This window comes from Bemisia tabaci, chromosome 2 (assembly GCF_918797505.1).
Source record: "Bemisia tabaci chromosome 2, PGI_BMITA_v3".
Taxonomy (NCBI): Eukaryota; Metazoa; Arthropoda; class Insecta; order Hemiptera; family Aleyrodidae; genus Bemisia; species Bemisia tabaci.
This window is the reverse complement of record NC_092794.1, coordinates 24476547-24490328: the sequence shown is the minus strand read 5'-3', so window position 1 is coordinate 24490328 and position 13782 is coordinate 24476547. Positions and strand designations below refer to the sequence as shown.

Below are 13782 nucleotides of genomic sequence, written 5' to 3'. Positions count from 1 at the left end.
AAAAAAATTTATTTTAGGATATTTTTGGCAAAATGTAGGACTTTGATGGTTAAAAAGTTAAAAAAGCTCCTCTAAAAACCATCAACTGAGTCGAAATTAACTTTTAGCTTTGTTGAAAGTGGCAGCCTTGCAAGCTTTCCCTATCAAACATTGACAATTAAAGCAACTTCAATTAAAACCTAAAAAAATAACATTTCCTGAACAAACAAAAGGTACAAATAGAGAGTAAAAATTTGTTAAAGAAGTGCAATCATGCAATATTTTGTCATAGCGATTAAGAAACCCTGCAACTTAGGGAAAATAATTGTGATAGAAATAAGAAGAAAGTTCGAGGAAATCATTAGACAATAAAATTGTAGTGAGCGAACTTCAAAACTAAGATTTTATTTGGAGAAAAAGCTTGTCCAAGTCTGTGAAAAATACACAAGACACTTTCTTAAACTGACCCATGTCAATTAGTAATACTTTATAGATTACAAAAAATACTTTTGCTTATAAATAATTACGAGATGATTTCATCTATTTACAACTGCTCATTTAAGTACTTGTTCACCGATGATTATGATATTCTTCATGTTGAGTTGATTTAAAAATCGAAGCATCAGTGAGATGATAATGGTAAAAAATGTCAACCCGCATACCGGACGCACCCTCGATTTGAGAGGCGAAAATTTGGAAATAAGGTGCATACAATACTTAGGTAAATATGGTATTTCAGTACTTTCAAGAATCTACATGAACCATGATTGTGCTAAGTACACCCAGAATTCCTTGCTTGTCCGACACAAATTGAGGGAATGTAAAAATGAGAAGGGGAGGAGATATTACTAAAGGCTTGGCACACTCAATTTCCAAAAAAAAAAAAAGTTCTTCGTCTCTCGATCAAAAAAAAGTATTTTAATTGTGTTGTTTCAGTATTACTTACTAGCACTATGTTTGGTTTTAGGAAAATCGTCACACAAAGCCTGGAATTTTCCATGATTGTTCCTTGCATTTGTGAGAAAAGACAACACCATTTTCAGACAAGTTCGTGAGATAGTCCTCTCATGAAAAATTAAAATGTTCATACAGATACAGATACAGGTACAAATGGACCGAGTTTATTGGAAAGGAAGCAACCCACATTTTCGAAACAATTGAATTGAGAATGTTTTTGAGTTTCACTAGTCGTTTATTTTCTCCTGGCAAAATCTGAAAGTCGAAAAACAGAAATTAGTTTATGAAAAGATTGGTTGAAGTTCATTTTCTACATTGAACTTTATGCAGGGATAAATCTTCAAACCTCTTTTTCTCAGTTTCAACTAAATGTGGGTTGGTTCCTTTCTGATGAGCTCGGTCCAAATACAGAAACAGCGCAAACGAGATACGCTTGGAGATGACGAATTGACCTGATTAGTAATCTGTAGTTTTTTATATAAACCACTATTTAAACCACTGGCTTGTAATCCAATACTAATATCTGAGCAGTTTGTAATTTATATGTTTTATTTGTTTAGTTCATTTCTCCAAAATCATAACATCGTTTTTTCAAGATAACAATGGTTAACTGTTCGATGAAAGTGGTTGTAAGGAAATTCTAAATGTTCCCTAAATACACGCAATGTAAAGAAAATATGTACATCATACAGGGTGATCCAAAAGTCCCTTCCACCCCCTCTAACTTTTTACCTAATTGAGATAAAGATTTGAAACTTGGGGGATATTCCTAGGTCAAAGGGAGCTACTTTTCGGCCCCCCTAAAATTTTCAGGGGGGCCCCCCTTGGGGGGGCAACGGCCCCCAACTTTAAATTTTCAAATGGGAAGACCCCCTTTGTGATAGCTCGTTCGAAAGAGCATAAAAAAAGAAAACTTTTCGCGCAAACCCGAAGTCAATATCTCAAACCGTTTTAAAATGGCGGCCGGTTAAAGTTCAAAATGGCCGAAATTTCACACCGGTTATTTGTCGATGGATTTGCGCGAAAATCGGTATGAAGGGGTGTTTTGACACGAGAAAAACGAATTTGACGTTAGATTTTCAAAAAACCGAAATTTCCAAAATGGCCGCCGCTTAAAGTTCAAAATGACCAAAAATTTATTTTTTTATAAATCTAAGTTCAAATTTGTTTATTTTGTGCCAAAATACTCTCAAATTCCAAGTTTTAGGCAAATCCATCAGGAAAAAACCAAGTTTTAATAAAAAAATAGGACACATATGGAATGGAGATATACTCAACCACGATCAAAAGTAAAGCTATCATAACCTACATCAAGTCAGGATAGGAACTCAGTCGGCTTTGTTACATGCTTAGGTGAAAACAATTATTTCCGTTCCGAATAAGGGTGAAATAAATTATGTTGGCTTACAATCATTCAAATTTTGAAGTTTATCCTTATCTCACATATTTTTCGCGCATTTTTGAGAAGTCTTAACTGTTTAAAATTAGCTAGTTTGCAGAGTGCTTATCCTATAACAAAGAGTTCAATACAACAATGAAACCCATAGTAATAATATTTGATAGATTCAAATTTTTAACATTCACAATAAAAAAAAGTCAATGCTTCAGCAAATTCAATCTTGGTTAAGTTTGTAAAAGTAAAATTCAAAGCTATCAGTGGTCGAGACGAAAGGTAGAAATTCAACAAATACGGTTTTTCCTCTCATTGGGAATTTGGACTCCTGGATCTGAGCGATTGCATGGAGATGATCATGAACTGGCTTAAAGTTTTTCCCAATCGATATAAAGTGACAAAAATTCAATGACATTAATGTGACCACTTCTTACCTCACTATATATTGTATCACTTTTTGAAGACTTTACCTCCACCCAACTATCGAATACAAGGTAATGTATTATAGACCATTAAAGTCTTAATTTCTCAAGAATACATTTGTATTTTTTCTTTTAAATTCTGTCAGATCACAAGAGCACACAAATTAAAATAATTTTTCTACCTGAGAGAAAGAATAAATACGAATGAATCCCAAAGTATGTACCTTTCTAGTTTTGTCACCTTCTTCCATATGAGTTTTAGAATATCTAAATTACAATACTAAGAGGAGAGATGAAAATTTGGAGGTATTATCCATAAGTATGTTGTTTACAAATTTAAGACAGAAATTCCATTCATAAACAGATTACTAGACGTGATCCTGTCACATTGATACCCCTAAAACATAAATTAGCTACACCAAAGTTCACGATTCAGATCACCTTGCACTGATTTTATTTCGTTTTTGCCTTACGAGTTTCCCGTGTAAAGTGATAGAATCAATTTTTCGTCATCACACGATTCAATACTTGGACTAAATTGTAAAAATAAGTGTAAACAAAATTAAATTAAATTTTCATTAAGTCAACTGAGGATACAGTTCCGTTTTCTGCGATAATTTCTGTGAATACCGCATAAATAATCCATGGAATATCACAGCAAAGATTAATTGTTTGGATTTTATCAGAGTATTGTAAAAATTCTCTGCGCTTTTAGAAGAAATGAAAGAGGGAAATACATCGTTGATTCACAATATCCAATAACCGTCAGCCTCTACCAACATTTGTCCGCACAAAATAGGTTTCAACAATTTCTTTAGTTCAAGTTATTAGAAATGATGAAAAGAAGGTATGAGATTTAAAATTTGGACTGAGATTTTACCCTCAAATAAAAAAAAAATTAAAACGTGCCAAAAAAAAAATAAAATAAAATTTAAGCAAGTTATTACTCATGAGCAGTGAAATATAATCCTCCTTGAGCGATGAAAATGAGAAATTCCTTGAATGATAATGACACCTCTCAAAAGAGGACTAAAAATAAAAATGTATATCACAGAGCTACAGCTAAACTAGGATGCAGCTTTACAATGCAAAAATGAAGTATTTGCTGAATTTAAGACAGGGAAAAAGTTATACTTAAGCTCTATAGAAAATAAACAAGGATACCTTTTCAGAAAAAATGGATAATACAAAATAATTTAAAAGCCCTTAAAATAATGAGATTGTTGACCCATGAAAAATAAACCCATTCATTTCTGAGGAAGTAGTTGTTTTATCAAAGGTGCAATAAATTGCTTCGATACAGTTAGGAAAAAGTCACAACTGCTACTAAATCATTAAAAATTAAAAACACAACATTGGCACACCATCTTCAATCTTTTTTCCGCAAAATCATTACCATTTCCGTTTTCTGGATTTAATCCCTGGTCAAACTTTGCTTTGAGCAACACTGAGTGGCAAAGCAATACGAGCAGATAGTGATTGCACATGAATTTACAAATTACATTAGCTTCTGTGAGAACAATCAAAAAAGAGAGGGAGAGAGAGAGAGATGCTGTTTGGAAAACCAGAATTATGAATCGTTAGCAGAACAAATGGACGCATTTAAATAAAAAAGAACCATATTCATTCTGACTTGAGCCCTGTCATGAATGTATTTTCAAGGATCATCAAAATGGATATGGTTCCTTTTGATTTAAATGCATCCAAATGTATTGTAAAGCTTTGTTTTTTTTTTTTTTGTGACTAAAGTGCACCCATGCAATAACCATCTTTGACTGTTTTTTCAAAGGCTGAGTTTGCTACTTATGACCCGGTCTTTGTGACAATTTTGCTTTGCATAATACTTGACTGCGCCACTCTCGAGAAGATATCCAATTTGACAACTAAAGATCTAACCCCTCCCCCCCAAAATAATGAATAAAAAATAACAAAAAAAAGAGTCCAAAACCAAGAATTCGATTAAGCAGGGCAAAAATATTTTGTGAAATCGACCTACGGCCAAACTGGGAGTGAATAAATTCTCAATAAGTTTTTAGCTTTGAGAAAAAAATCTTAACTTTCCTTTAAAACTGTGCATCTGACTAATCTGATGGATGGACAATATCAAAGTCTCTTCCGTTAGTTATAGTAAATAAGTTTTTGTTCCAGACAAATCAAATATCACCGAAAGAGTATTTTCTTAGATTTCTATAACTCTTCTTTGTTTTCATGCGTGCATTCATTAACATCAATGTTCAATAAAAAATGCTGATAAAATATAACAGAATAATCAATACAAAAAATCCCTACGGGATAGACATCTGAAAGAGTTTACTTCCCCTACACACAATAACTTCTTGAGGTAGGAACACAAGTAAGATTAGCATTACCTGACCCATTTTTTCAGCAATATTGTGTTTCTTACGTTTCCACATACTAACTAAGAAGTTCAATTTGTAACACTCAGTTGCTTTACAGGCTTTCAAATTTTTCTTGAAAACTTGGTATTTTACTTTCAACTAAGACTTACGGCTAATAAACAAGTTATAAAAAAATAATTTTAGGATTGCATTGCATTTATACTGAGTAGAGGTAGTTTTCCAACTTCAGTTTTGCCTGAGGTTTAGTGAATGGTGAGAACCATGCTAGCGAAAAACGCCCAAACACAGCTTGGAGACTTTTCCATCGAGACTTTTTAACCCATCGAGCTTCCTCCTTTTTCAACTGTTCAATGCCCTAAAATAAAGAAAAATAAGTACATGAGCAATTAGTTACAGTTCGTGCTGCACAAGTTCCAAGAAAGTTTCCGTGGGGGAGCCGGAAATAAGCAGATTAAAAAGCTAACTAATTAACCAAAAACTCTTGTTAAAAAAGTTGAAACCTGCAAAGAAAAAATTCCCTGCACTTTCAAGAGTTTATCCCATCTCTCGTTCGACAACTATCATTGGGTGATATACAGAAAACATTCAGAATGATCAAAAAGGAGAATCTGATCGAGAGATAAAATTACCAGAGACTAAATAATTTTCGTTTTGGTTCCTGGAGAACAACATAGGTTTCTGAATTCAGCAATCTTTTCTTAAACTGAATGATGCAGCTAGTTACAAAACTTCAACTGCAATCTGTTTTCAGAATTCTCTCGCAAAGTTTTCGAGATAACACCGATTCTGCACGCCTGAAGGGCTTCACTTGTGATTCATAATGATGACAAATTGCCGGCTTACCGTATGTGTTGAGGAGATGGGGATAAAACGGCCTACGGCTACTTAAAAGCGATGTTATACAGACTAAAGACTTCTGAGAACTTCCACATTCTTTACATGCTAATGGATATTTCTACAAATTTTTTTTGTCCCATCCGAAACAAATGCACAAAACTGAACCTTTGAAAGCTATTTTCTCTGAACGAAATTTTTGGGATGAGGACCTTTTTGCACCTACCTCTTCAATGAAACTCTGGACAAAATATGAATGAAAGCACTACATGACATAATTTCCCTTCAAAATTTCACGGGAAAAATGAGTCACACCGCGAAAAGTTGGAAAATCAACTCCAAAACAAAATATAAATATTTTTAATTAGGGAGCATTGATTTAAAAGACGTCATTTGTATAATTTTACTTTTGTATGATCTGTATTACAACTTATAAGAACTTGTAAATATCTTGTTTAGAAATTTATTTTCGAATTTCCTGTTGCAAGAATCGTTTTTTATATAAGATTTCGAGACATTTTTCTCGTTGAAACCTTGCCTAACGACCAATTGCCTGATAAATTGAAAGACTTACAGTTTCATCATTCCAGATAGCTTGGAGCTGTGTACCCAGCATAACAGCCGTGAATATGGCGAAGAGCAATGCCTCAAACGCTAGGAACAGAAGAAGGATAACAGTGGCAGGAGGCGAATATGATGAACATTCCCGCCACTCACTGTGCACGCATGTTATAAATTGATTCACACACAGGAACAGTGCATGTATTGATATTACAGCGATGTAGAACTGAAAAAAAAAGAAAAAAAAGAAAAATAAATAAATCATTTTGCTTGAAGATTTATCAACTGATAACCAGTCAGAAAGGGTCAATACAGGTTATTCTTAATGGTATGAAATCAATGCTTACGCAAGCTAGTGAAACAAGGTAAAACTTGATTTGTACCTAAAGTAAGGATTAACGAACAAAACATTATTTCCCTACCATTATTTGAGAGAGATATTCGCAGATATTCAGAGATTGATATTAAAGACATCCATCATGATAGGCTATGATTAGAAACTCTTTACAATTTCTCAAGTCGCAACTGAACAGTCTTGAAATTTAACTGAAGCCCATGTGTGCACGGACGCTAATTTAACTACGAATGAACATTGTCTCAAGAAATTGGGTTTGAAAAATGACATCTGTCAGCCTGTGCATTGTACCTTCAGTCCCTGCAACAAGCTTTTCCAGGTAACAGATCATCAAGCTTGAGGTCCTTTGTCAACAATCAAGAGCCTGAGCCTTACAATGCTCTGCGTTCTCAAACAGGCAAATCTCAAGAAACTTTTTTCCAAAAAAAAAAACCTGCTAAGGTCGACCCTAGAATTTCCATTTGCTCCTGATCTTGTACACCGGTGGACTTTCCAATCTATGGCCATGTCCATTTTTTCACATGAGTCTAAATCTTTTCCTTTCTTATTCATCTTAGTTCAATCTTGGTATAACCTATTTTGGTTAACTTTATTTTTTAGCACTAATAATTGTAATCTCCACTATTTAGCAAAACTCTAAGTAACGATCAACCCTTCTTTTTCAGGTTCTTCCTTGATGATATTTTTTCATTAGAAATGACCGAGTGTGAAAGTAAATTTGGGTTATTTCTCATTAAATTCCAATCAGAAAAAAGCGACAAGGGCAAAGGCTCAACTACTCACCGTAAATAAAACGAAGTATTTTTGGTTGTTCTCACCCACACAATTGTTGACCCATGGACAATGGTGATCCATTTTTCTTATACACCTTGAATGCACACAAAATAGAAAACAAATTAGTTTTTTTTTTTTTTTTTTTTTTTTTTTTTTTTTTTTTTTTTTTTTTTTTTAAAAACTTCCTTACTCTCTGCACTTGTATCAGTATTAGTTTTTGAGGGTTCGAAGGTTCTGCTAGCTTTCCCCTTTGCAACCCAAAACTTCCTATTGTGTGGATATCCTTAATGTGCTTATTGTTTTTCTGGATGCCCTTACACTGTAATTTAAATGTCTGTAGAAGGTTAGGCCTTCTTACCTTGTTATCTCCTCATTTACTACACATAGGAGCGTCTCCATGATTCTCTTTCTCTTCTGTAATTTTCTTGTAAATTTTGATTGAGTAGGCTCATGCACGTTTATTTATGGAATAAAGAAATAAATAAAATGGCAGCAGAGATTTTTAAAAGCCACAAACAAGATACACGCCCCTGCAGTTTCACCAAATTAATAAGCTACAAGCTTAATTTCATGGAGACATGAAGGAAACTGGAGCGAGAGAAGCTTCTTGCAGCAAGAGAATTTTCAGACGGGCTAATGAAAGGGTTTATATTTGAATCGATGCATGCAAAAACGTCCGATGTCCAAGACAGTGTTCCAGAATTTGAGTGGACTATTTGGTTATAAATTAACGACATAAGATGATTTGAGATGTTAGGAATATAGAACAATTTTATAAATCATCCCCTGAGTGTAATTAAACATTTGCAAAACAGATCGATCCTATTCATCAGTGTCAAGGGACAAAAGAAACCCACCGAAATTATGAAACCCTATATTGGACAACGGACGTTTTCGCAAACGTCGATTCATTTTTTAATCATTATTTTTAAGCCAACCAGTCAGCTGCCTGTCAAAAGTAATATAAATAAAGTACTAAGACATGCTGTAGGTGAGATGGGATTGAACTGACATTTTTTCTTTCTTGGTAATATTTCATGTCAAATTTTACTCAAGCATTTTGCATGAAACGAGAACTGATCCATAGGGAAAATATAAAGCTTCTGCTTACAGAGGCCTTTTATGGAGTTGATATGATACATTCCTCGGCAATAGAATATGAACCATGATTAATTATGGTGTGAACCATAATTAATAATTAAAATGCTATTGCATCGAGTGTAAGTTTAAAGCTTTTTTAGACTAATGCGATTGTTCCTTCATTATAAGAGCTTTTGTGCAATTTTTTATAAATAAGAATAATATAGGGCTAAAAGGAAAATAAAGAACATCCGAAAAACATACCTTTGACACACAGAGCAATGATGTGCTCTTTCTGGCTTAATACTACAACATTTTGGACACTTATAAATTAGCTGCCCGTCGCGGAACCCCATCTGTTGTATGAGTTCTTTTGTTGCGTTCCCTTTTGGCACAGCACCCTGTATAAATCAATGGAATTAATAATTCAGCAAATCGGTCCAATACAATTTGTGAGGAACATAAACTGAAATGCAAAGCGCCAAATTTCAATGACCTTCAGTTTTCGACATAATTTTTTTTTTCACATGTATTAAAGTAAGAGACATGAAGACGGCAGTATCAAAACAGTTTCGTGAAAGGCAAAGTTGCAAATATTCGTTTTATTAAAAACTCGTTTAAAACCTTCCAATCAAATCTTCGAATTTAACTTTGTTGTTGGGTCATGGGAATATTTCAGATCATTAAAATTAAAATAATTTAATTTACTTTGTTCGGTCAAAGATGACAAGAAGCCTTGGTTTGAAATGGATCGAGTTGAACAGAGGTGTACCAAATCACAATTGAGAAAAAGAGGTTTGAGGTTTTATTTCTCCATATGACTCAATATTGAGGACAACGTTTAATGATTGTTTTCATGTTGAAAATACTGCCTGGAGACAATGTACAACTAGCTGAATTCTACGCCACGCAAAACTAATTTTTTCCAGAATGCAGCTCAGTTCGTTTATGTTGAACTCCGTCCAAATGGTTTTCATAAATCAATCTGTATTCTCAGTATTTGTATTTGCAATTGTACATTTCTATAATTGCTGAAGCTACAATAAAGACATTTTTTTATCATGAACCAGCCGAAATTCAATTTTTTTCTACAGCAGCAGTCTGAGATATGATACTAGCATCATTAATAACATGCAATTTTTAGGAATCAGAACCAAAGGTGGTGTTATCTGAAGAAAAAATAAACTTACCGGGTCTGTAAACATAGCCCTTAAATGGGAGACAAAGGCTAAAAAAGTAAATATCTGAAAGATGACCAAATTAATGTAACTGTACACAGGATATGGACTTGGCAGGAGAATAACAAGGGTAACAACGAACTCCGCATACATAATTAGGCACCAAGTCAGGATGGCGCAGATGATCCCACAGATGTCCTGAAAAATTCATCAAAATTAGAGTATAGTATATCAATTGAACCATAAGACCTGATTAATTGTTATTATTCACACATATATCGATGGCCCAAGTGCCAAAAAGCGAAACCGCGTATCTCTGTTTGTGACATTGCAGATTACCTCATAAATACTTTATTTTTTCTTTGGTACTTAAACTAGTTATAAAACTTTCTAGATTTTATTTCTCACTTTACAGTATATTCTGTATAACTTTCAAGCTGTACAGTTGACTTATTGCTCTTTGAAAAAAAAAAAAAAATAGACGAAAAAGTTAGGAACACTGTAAGACAAGTAAAACCCTGAAAAAGACAGCAACCACAGGTGCAAACATTAAGTATCATTTCAATGAAAGAATAGAGTTCTTGCATGCAGCAGGGATTTTCGAAACCCCAAGCTCAAAACTGGCTCAAAGGCTTTAATGGAGGACCCCTAACCTGTCCTAAAAAGTCCATCACTATAGTCATTCAAACTCCCTGAGCACAAATCTGCTATGAAAAAACGGCATACTTCCAGTGGAACCCCTGTGCACATGTGAACTTTTTGCTCAGGACGGCACAAATAGAGTTGACTCAATCTGCAGATGTGCCACTCTTGATGGAATCTAAATTTCAAGATGACAACTTTTAGCTCAGAGTTAAGCCAAACCCTGCCAATGTATACAATGTTACATAGCTCTATACTATACAGAGACTATGACTGAACACAACTGAGGACTTTAGTCCTACCCATATATGCCCATTGGGTCGTTAACGACCCATCGCAGTTTTTGACTTTTAGTGTTAGTGTAAATTAGGGAATTTCATGTGCTCAACACAGGATAATCCATATCTGGGATATAAGCAAGCCTATTTTATTTTTGTTGTGCCTCAACACGTGTTTACCCTGTCTACATAACGTCAAAAACAACAAGTAAATAAAAAATCAATTTAAAAAAATAGTTTTGGGCATATATGGGGAACCATACCATTTTGAAGGTGAGATTACAACCTCAACTTCGAGGGTGATATTTAAGCTTAGGGGTGATGTAAGAGAATGCCAGTGACAACGTACAACAACGTTCCTCGAAAAAAGTTATCATTGCTTCTGACATCTTTGCTGCATGCAAAAACTCAATCTTCAAGATTCAGCTCGACTAATTAAAGCTAAGAAAAGAGACAACTCATACCTTGATACACCACAGGAGACCTCCGCAACATCTGTTGTGCTCCACCTCCTTATTGGCGTAGACATAGTATTCATTAAGTAGCAAGTCATTATCCCCCTGCATGAGTGCAATTAAACAAGAACTAACGAGAGAAAAACAAGCCAGTCGCTGTTAGTTACAGATAACATCCCTTTGTCTTGATAGCTTCATTCTGGGGTGCCCTTGAATTTCTCCTTTCGAACCTATGAACAAGTAAATAAGCTTTAAAATGCATTCTGCCTTTAGATTTTGCAGTGAAGCCAAGTACAGCGTAATATGCACTAGTGTGTCAAAAAAAGGAAAGAAATCTTTTTCTTTAGTGACACAAGAAGTAATTGAAATGAACTGATGTTTTCCTTCGCAAAAAGGAATTACAAGGTTACCTTTCACTATTACGAGAATTTTTTTTTAACTTTTGCCAAATCTTTTTTGATACCACAACACAAAATAGAAAAATTGAATGAAATCAGAGTTGAATACAGTCACATAATACAGATTTGAATGTATGATGCTATTTTTGACCGAAGTTCAATTCTCCAACTATCCAACAGACCAAAGCAAATTTACCCAAAATTTTAATTTTCCTCTCACAACTGACACCCTGATTGTTCCCCTGTGCTGAAAACATTCTACGTAAAAGTTAGCTTTGACCTTTCCCTGCAAAGTTGTTAGAACTGAAGTGGATACTTCATGAATAGGTCATTTTCTTTGGAATAATGATGGTGCCAAGTCCACATCTAGAGATTGAGACTAACAATTAGGTAACATAATCCATAAACTTACACATCTGTTTGAAAGTGTCAAAAAATACAGAACAGAGAGAATTTAACAAATAAATCTAAATGCTTCAACGGCCCTATGTTTGTTCCTTACAATACATACAAAGCCATCTAAAATGTAGCTACAACATCAGGGACAAAGTTCAGACTCCAAAGCGTGTTCAGCAACATAATTTGTTAGGCTCTTTCCTGGGATATTTATAGTTTAGAAAATATAATCCTATTTGTTTTCATACTACTTAGATTTAACAAATGGAAAATTGGTTGTGTGTAATAATACATAGAAACAATTTATGAGAAATTGTTTGTTCACTTGGATTATGTACTTGAAGCTATGCAGAGAGACTTGAGACACTGCAATTTTTACAGTCAGTACAACAGGGAACCACAACATGGATTGGGCAGCGTGTACGAGTTGATTTGAGGGTTATCCCAGGCCAAAGTTCAGTTCAGCTAGCTCTGGTTCAATGTATTGGTGGTCGACTAAACGTGAAACTTAAGAGCCATCACCAAGGACCAGTAGGCTGCAGAGTCCCTGCTTATTGCATCATAATTTTGTCCTACTGAGTAGTTCGGTACTCGGTCTATTGAGTCAAAGTTTAAAGTTTACTGACAATGAGTCTGGTGCCACAGCTCTCATTCCTCATACCTACCGGTCACTCCAATCTTGTGAATAAATATTTCTAATCATCCTTCGTTGTGGATCCAGTTATTTCCTTTGAGCTTTGCTACATCCCAAAACTAAATCAGTTGGAGAGCACAATATTTTAGTAAGTAAGCGCCATCTTCTACTTTCATACACCAAGAGTATGTCATGTACAAGCCATGGAACTTTACTTCAGGACTTTGGCAGTTTCTATGACTAACATAAGCATGCTGATTCTATACTCCAACTGTGAGGAAATGAACCCTTCCACATGTAACCACCTCTCTTCCGCATTGCGTATTAATTTTTCATTCACTTACAACTCAACAGTTTCTACGATGTTACAAAATCTGGTGTGCAGCTTTAAAAATCAATAGGAGACAGGTAAATTAAACAAGAGAATGATAATGAAAAGTTATTACTCACAAGAAAATCATTAGAAACTGCAGCAGGAAACTGAAAGCGAGCTAATTTAATGACTTGGTCATGCTACGATTTTCTCATCAATAAGCAGAGAAACTTCCTTTCAGTGCGAAATTAATGAGGCTGACAGGCAGTTTAGATTGATGACACTTGCTGGAGCTAGAGTACGCTGGAGAACCGTATATTAAAGGAGGATTAAATTGATCACTAGCAGAAAAAGTTTAGAGTATAAATGTAAAACAGAACAGGGAGGGTTTGCATGATTAAGCGTATGCAAATAAAAACATTCACATAACCTCAAAGTATGTGCATCCGCAAAACAAGGAATGGTGCTTGAAATGAACCGGAAACGCTAAAAATGAAGGCGCGGGAAAAATTGCCCGGAAATTACGGGAGGGGAAACCTGATATCTGGAAAAGGAAGCACATCAGTAACGATCTTTGAGAATTTCACGGTAATTTAAAGGTATCAAGTAGTTAAAATACCCTTGAAATTCTTCTTGAGTATTTATTCAATGAGAAAAGGATGAAAAGAGGTCAAATATCATTAAACTTTGAGCTGAACTTTGAACATCGTAATTGGCCACCCTGCTAAGATTTTTAGCGACCATTCAAAACCGGGAAATTTGAATAAGCGCAT

The 13782-nt window shown here is 34.6% G+C and overlaps 1 protein-coding gene across 1 annotated transcript; it reads right to left on the bottom strand.

Annotated features, from left to right (window-relative positions):
* Positions 1-4472: 4472 nt before the first annotated feature.
* Positions 4473-13454, bottom strand: LOC109029999 (palmitoyltransferase ZDHHC3). The gene is made up of 7 exons (XM_019040741.2): positions 13147-13454; positions 11278-11498; positions 9906-10091; positions 8980-9116; positions 7645-7729; positions 6520-6732; positions 4473-5466 (listed from the first exon to the last, which is right to left on the bottom strand). Exons 2-7 carry the CDS (start codon positions 11377-11379, stop codon positions 5308-5310), a joined length of 882 nt encoding a protein of 293 aa, XP_018896286.1. The 5' UTR covers positions 11380-11498; positions 13147-13454; the 3' UTR covers positions 4473-5307.
* Between the last annotated feature and the right edge of the window lie 328 nt (positions 13455-13782).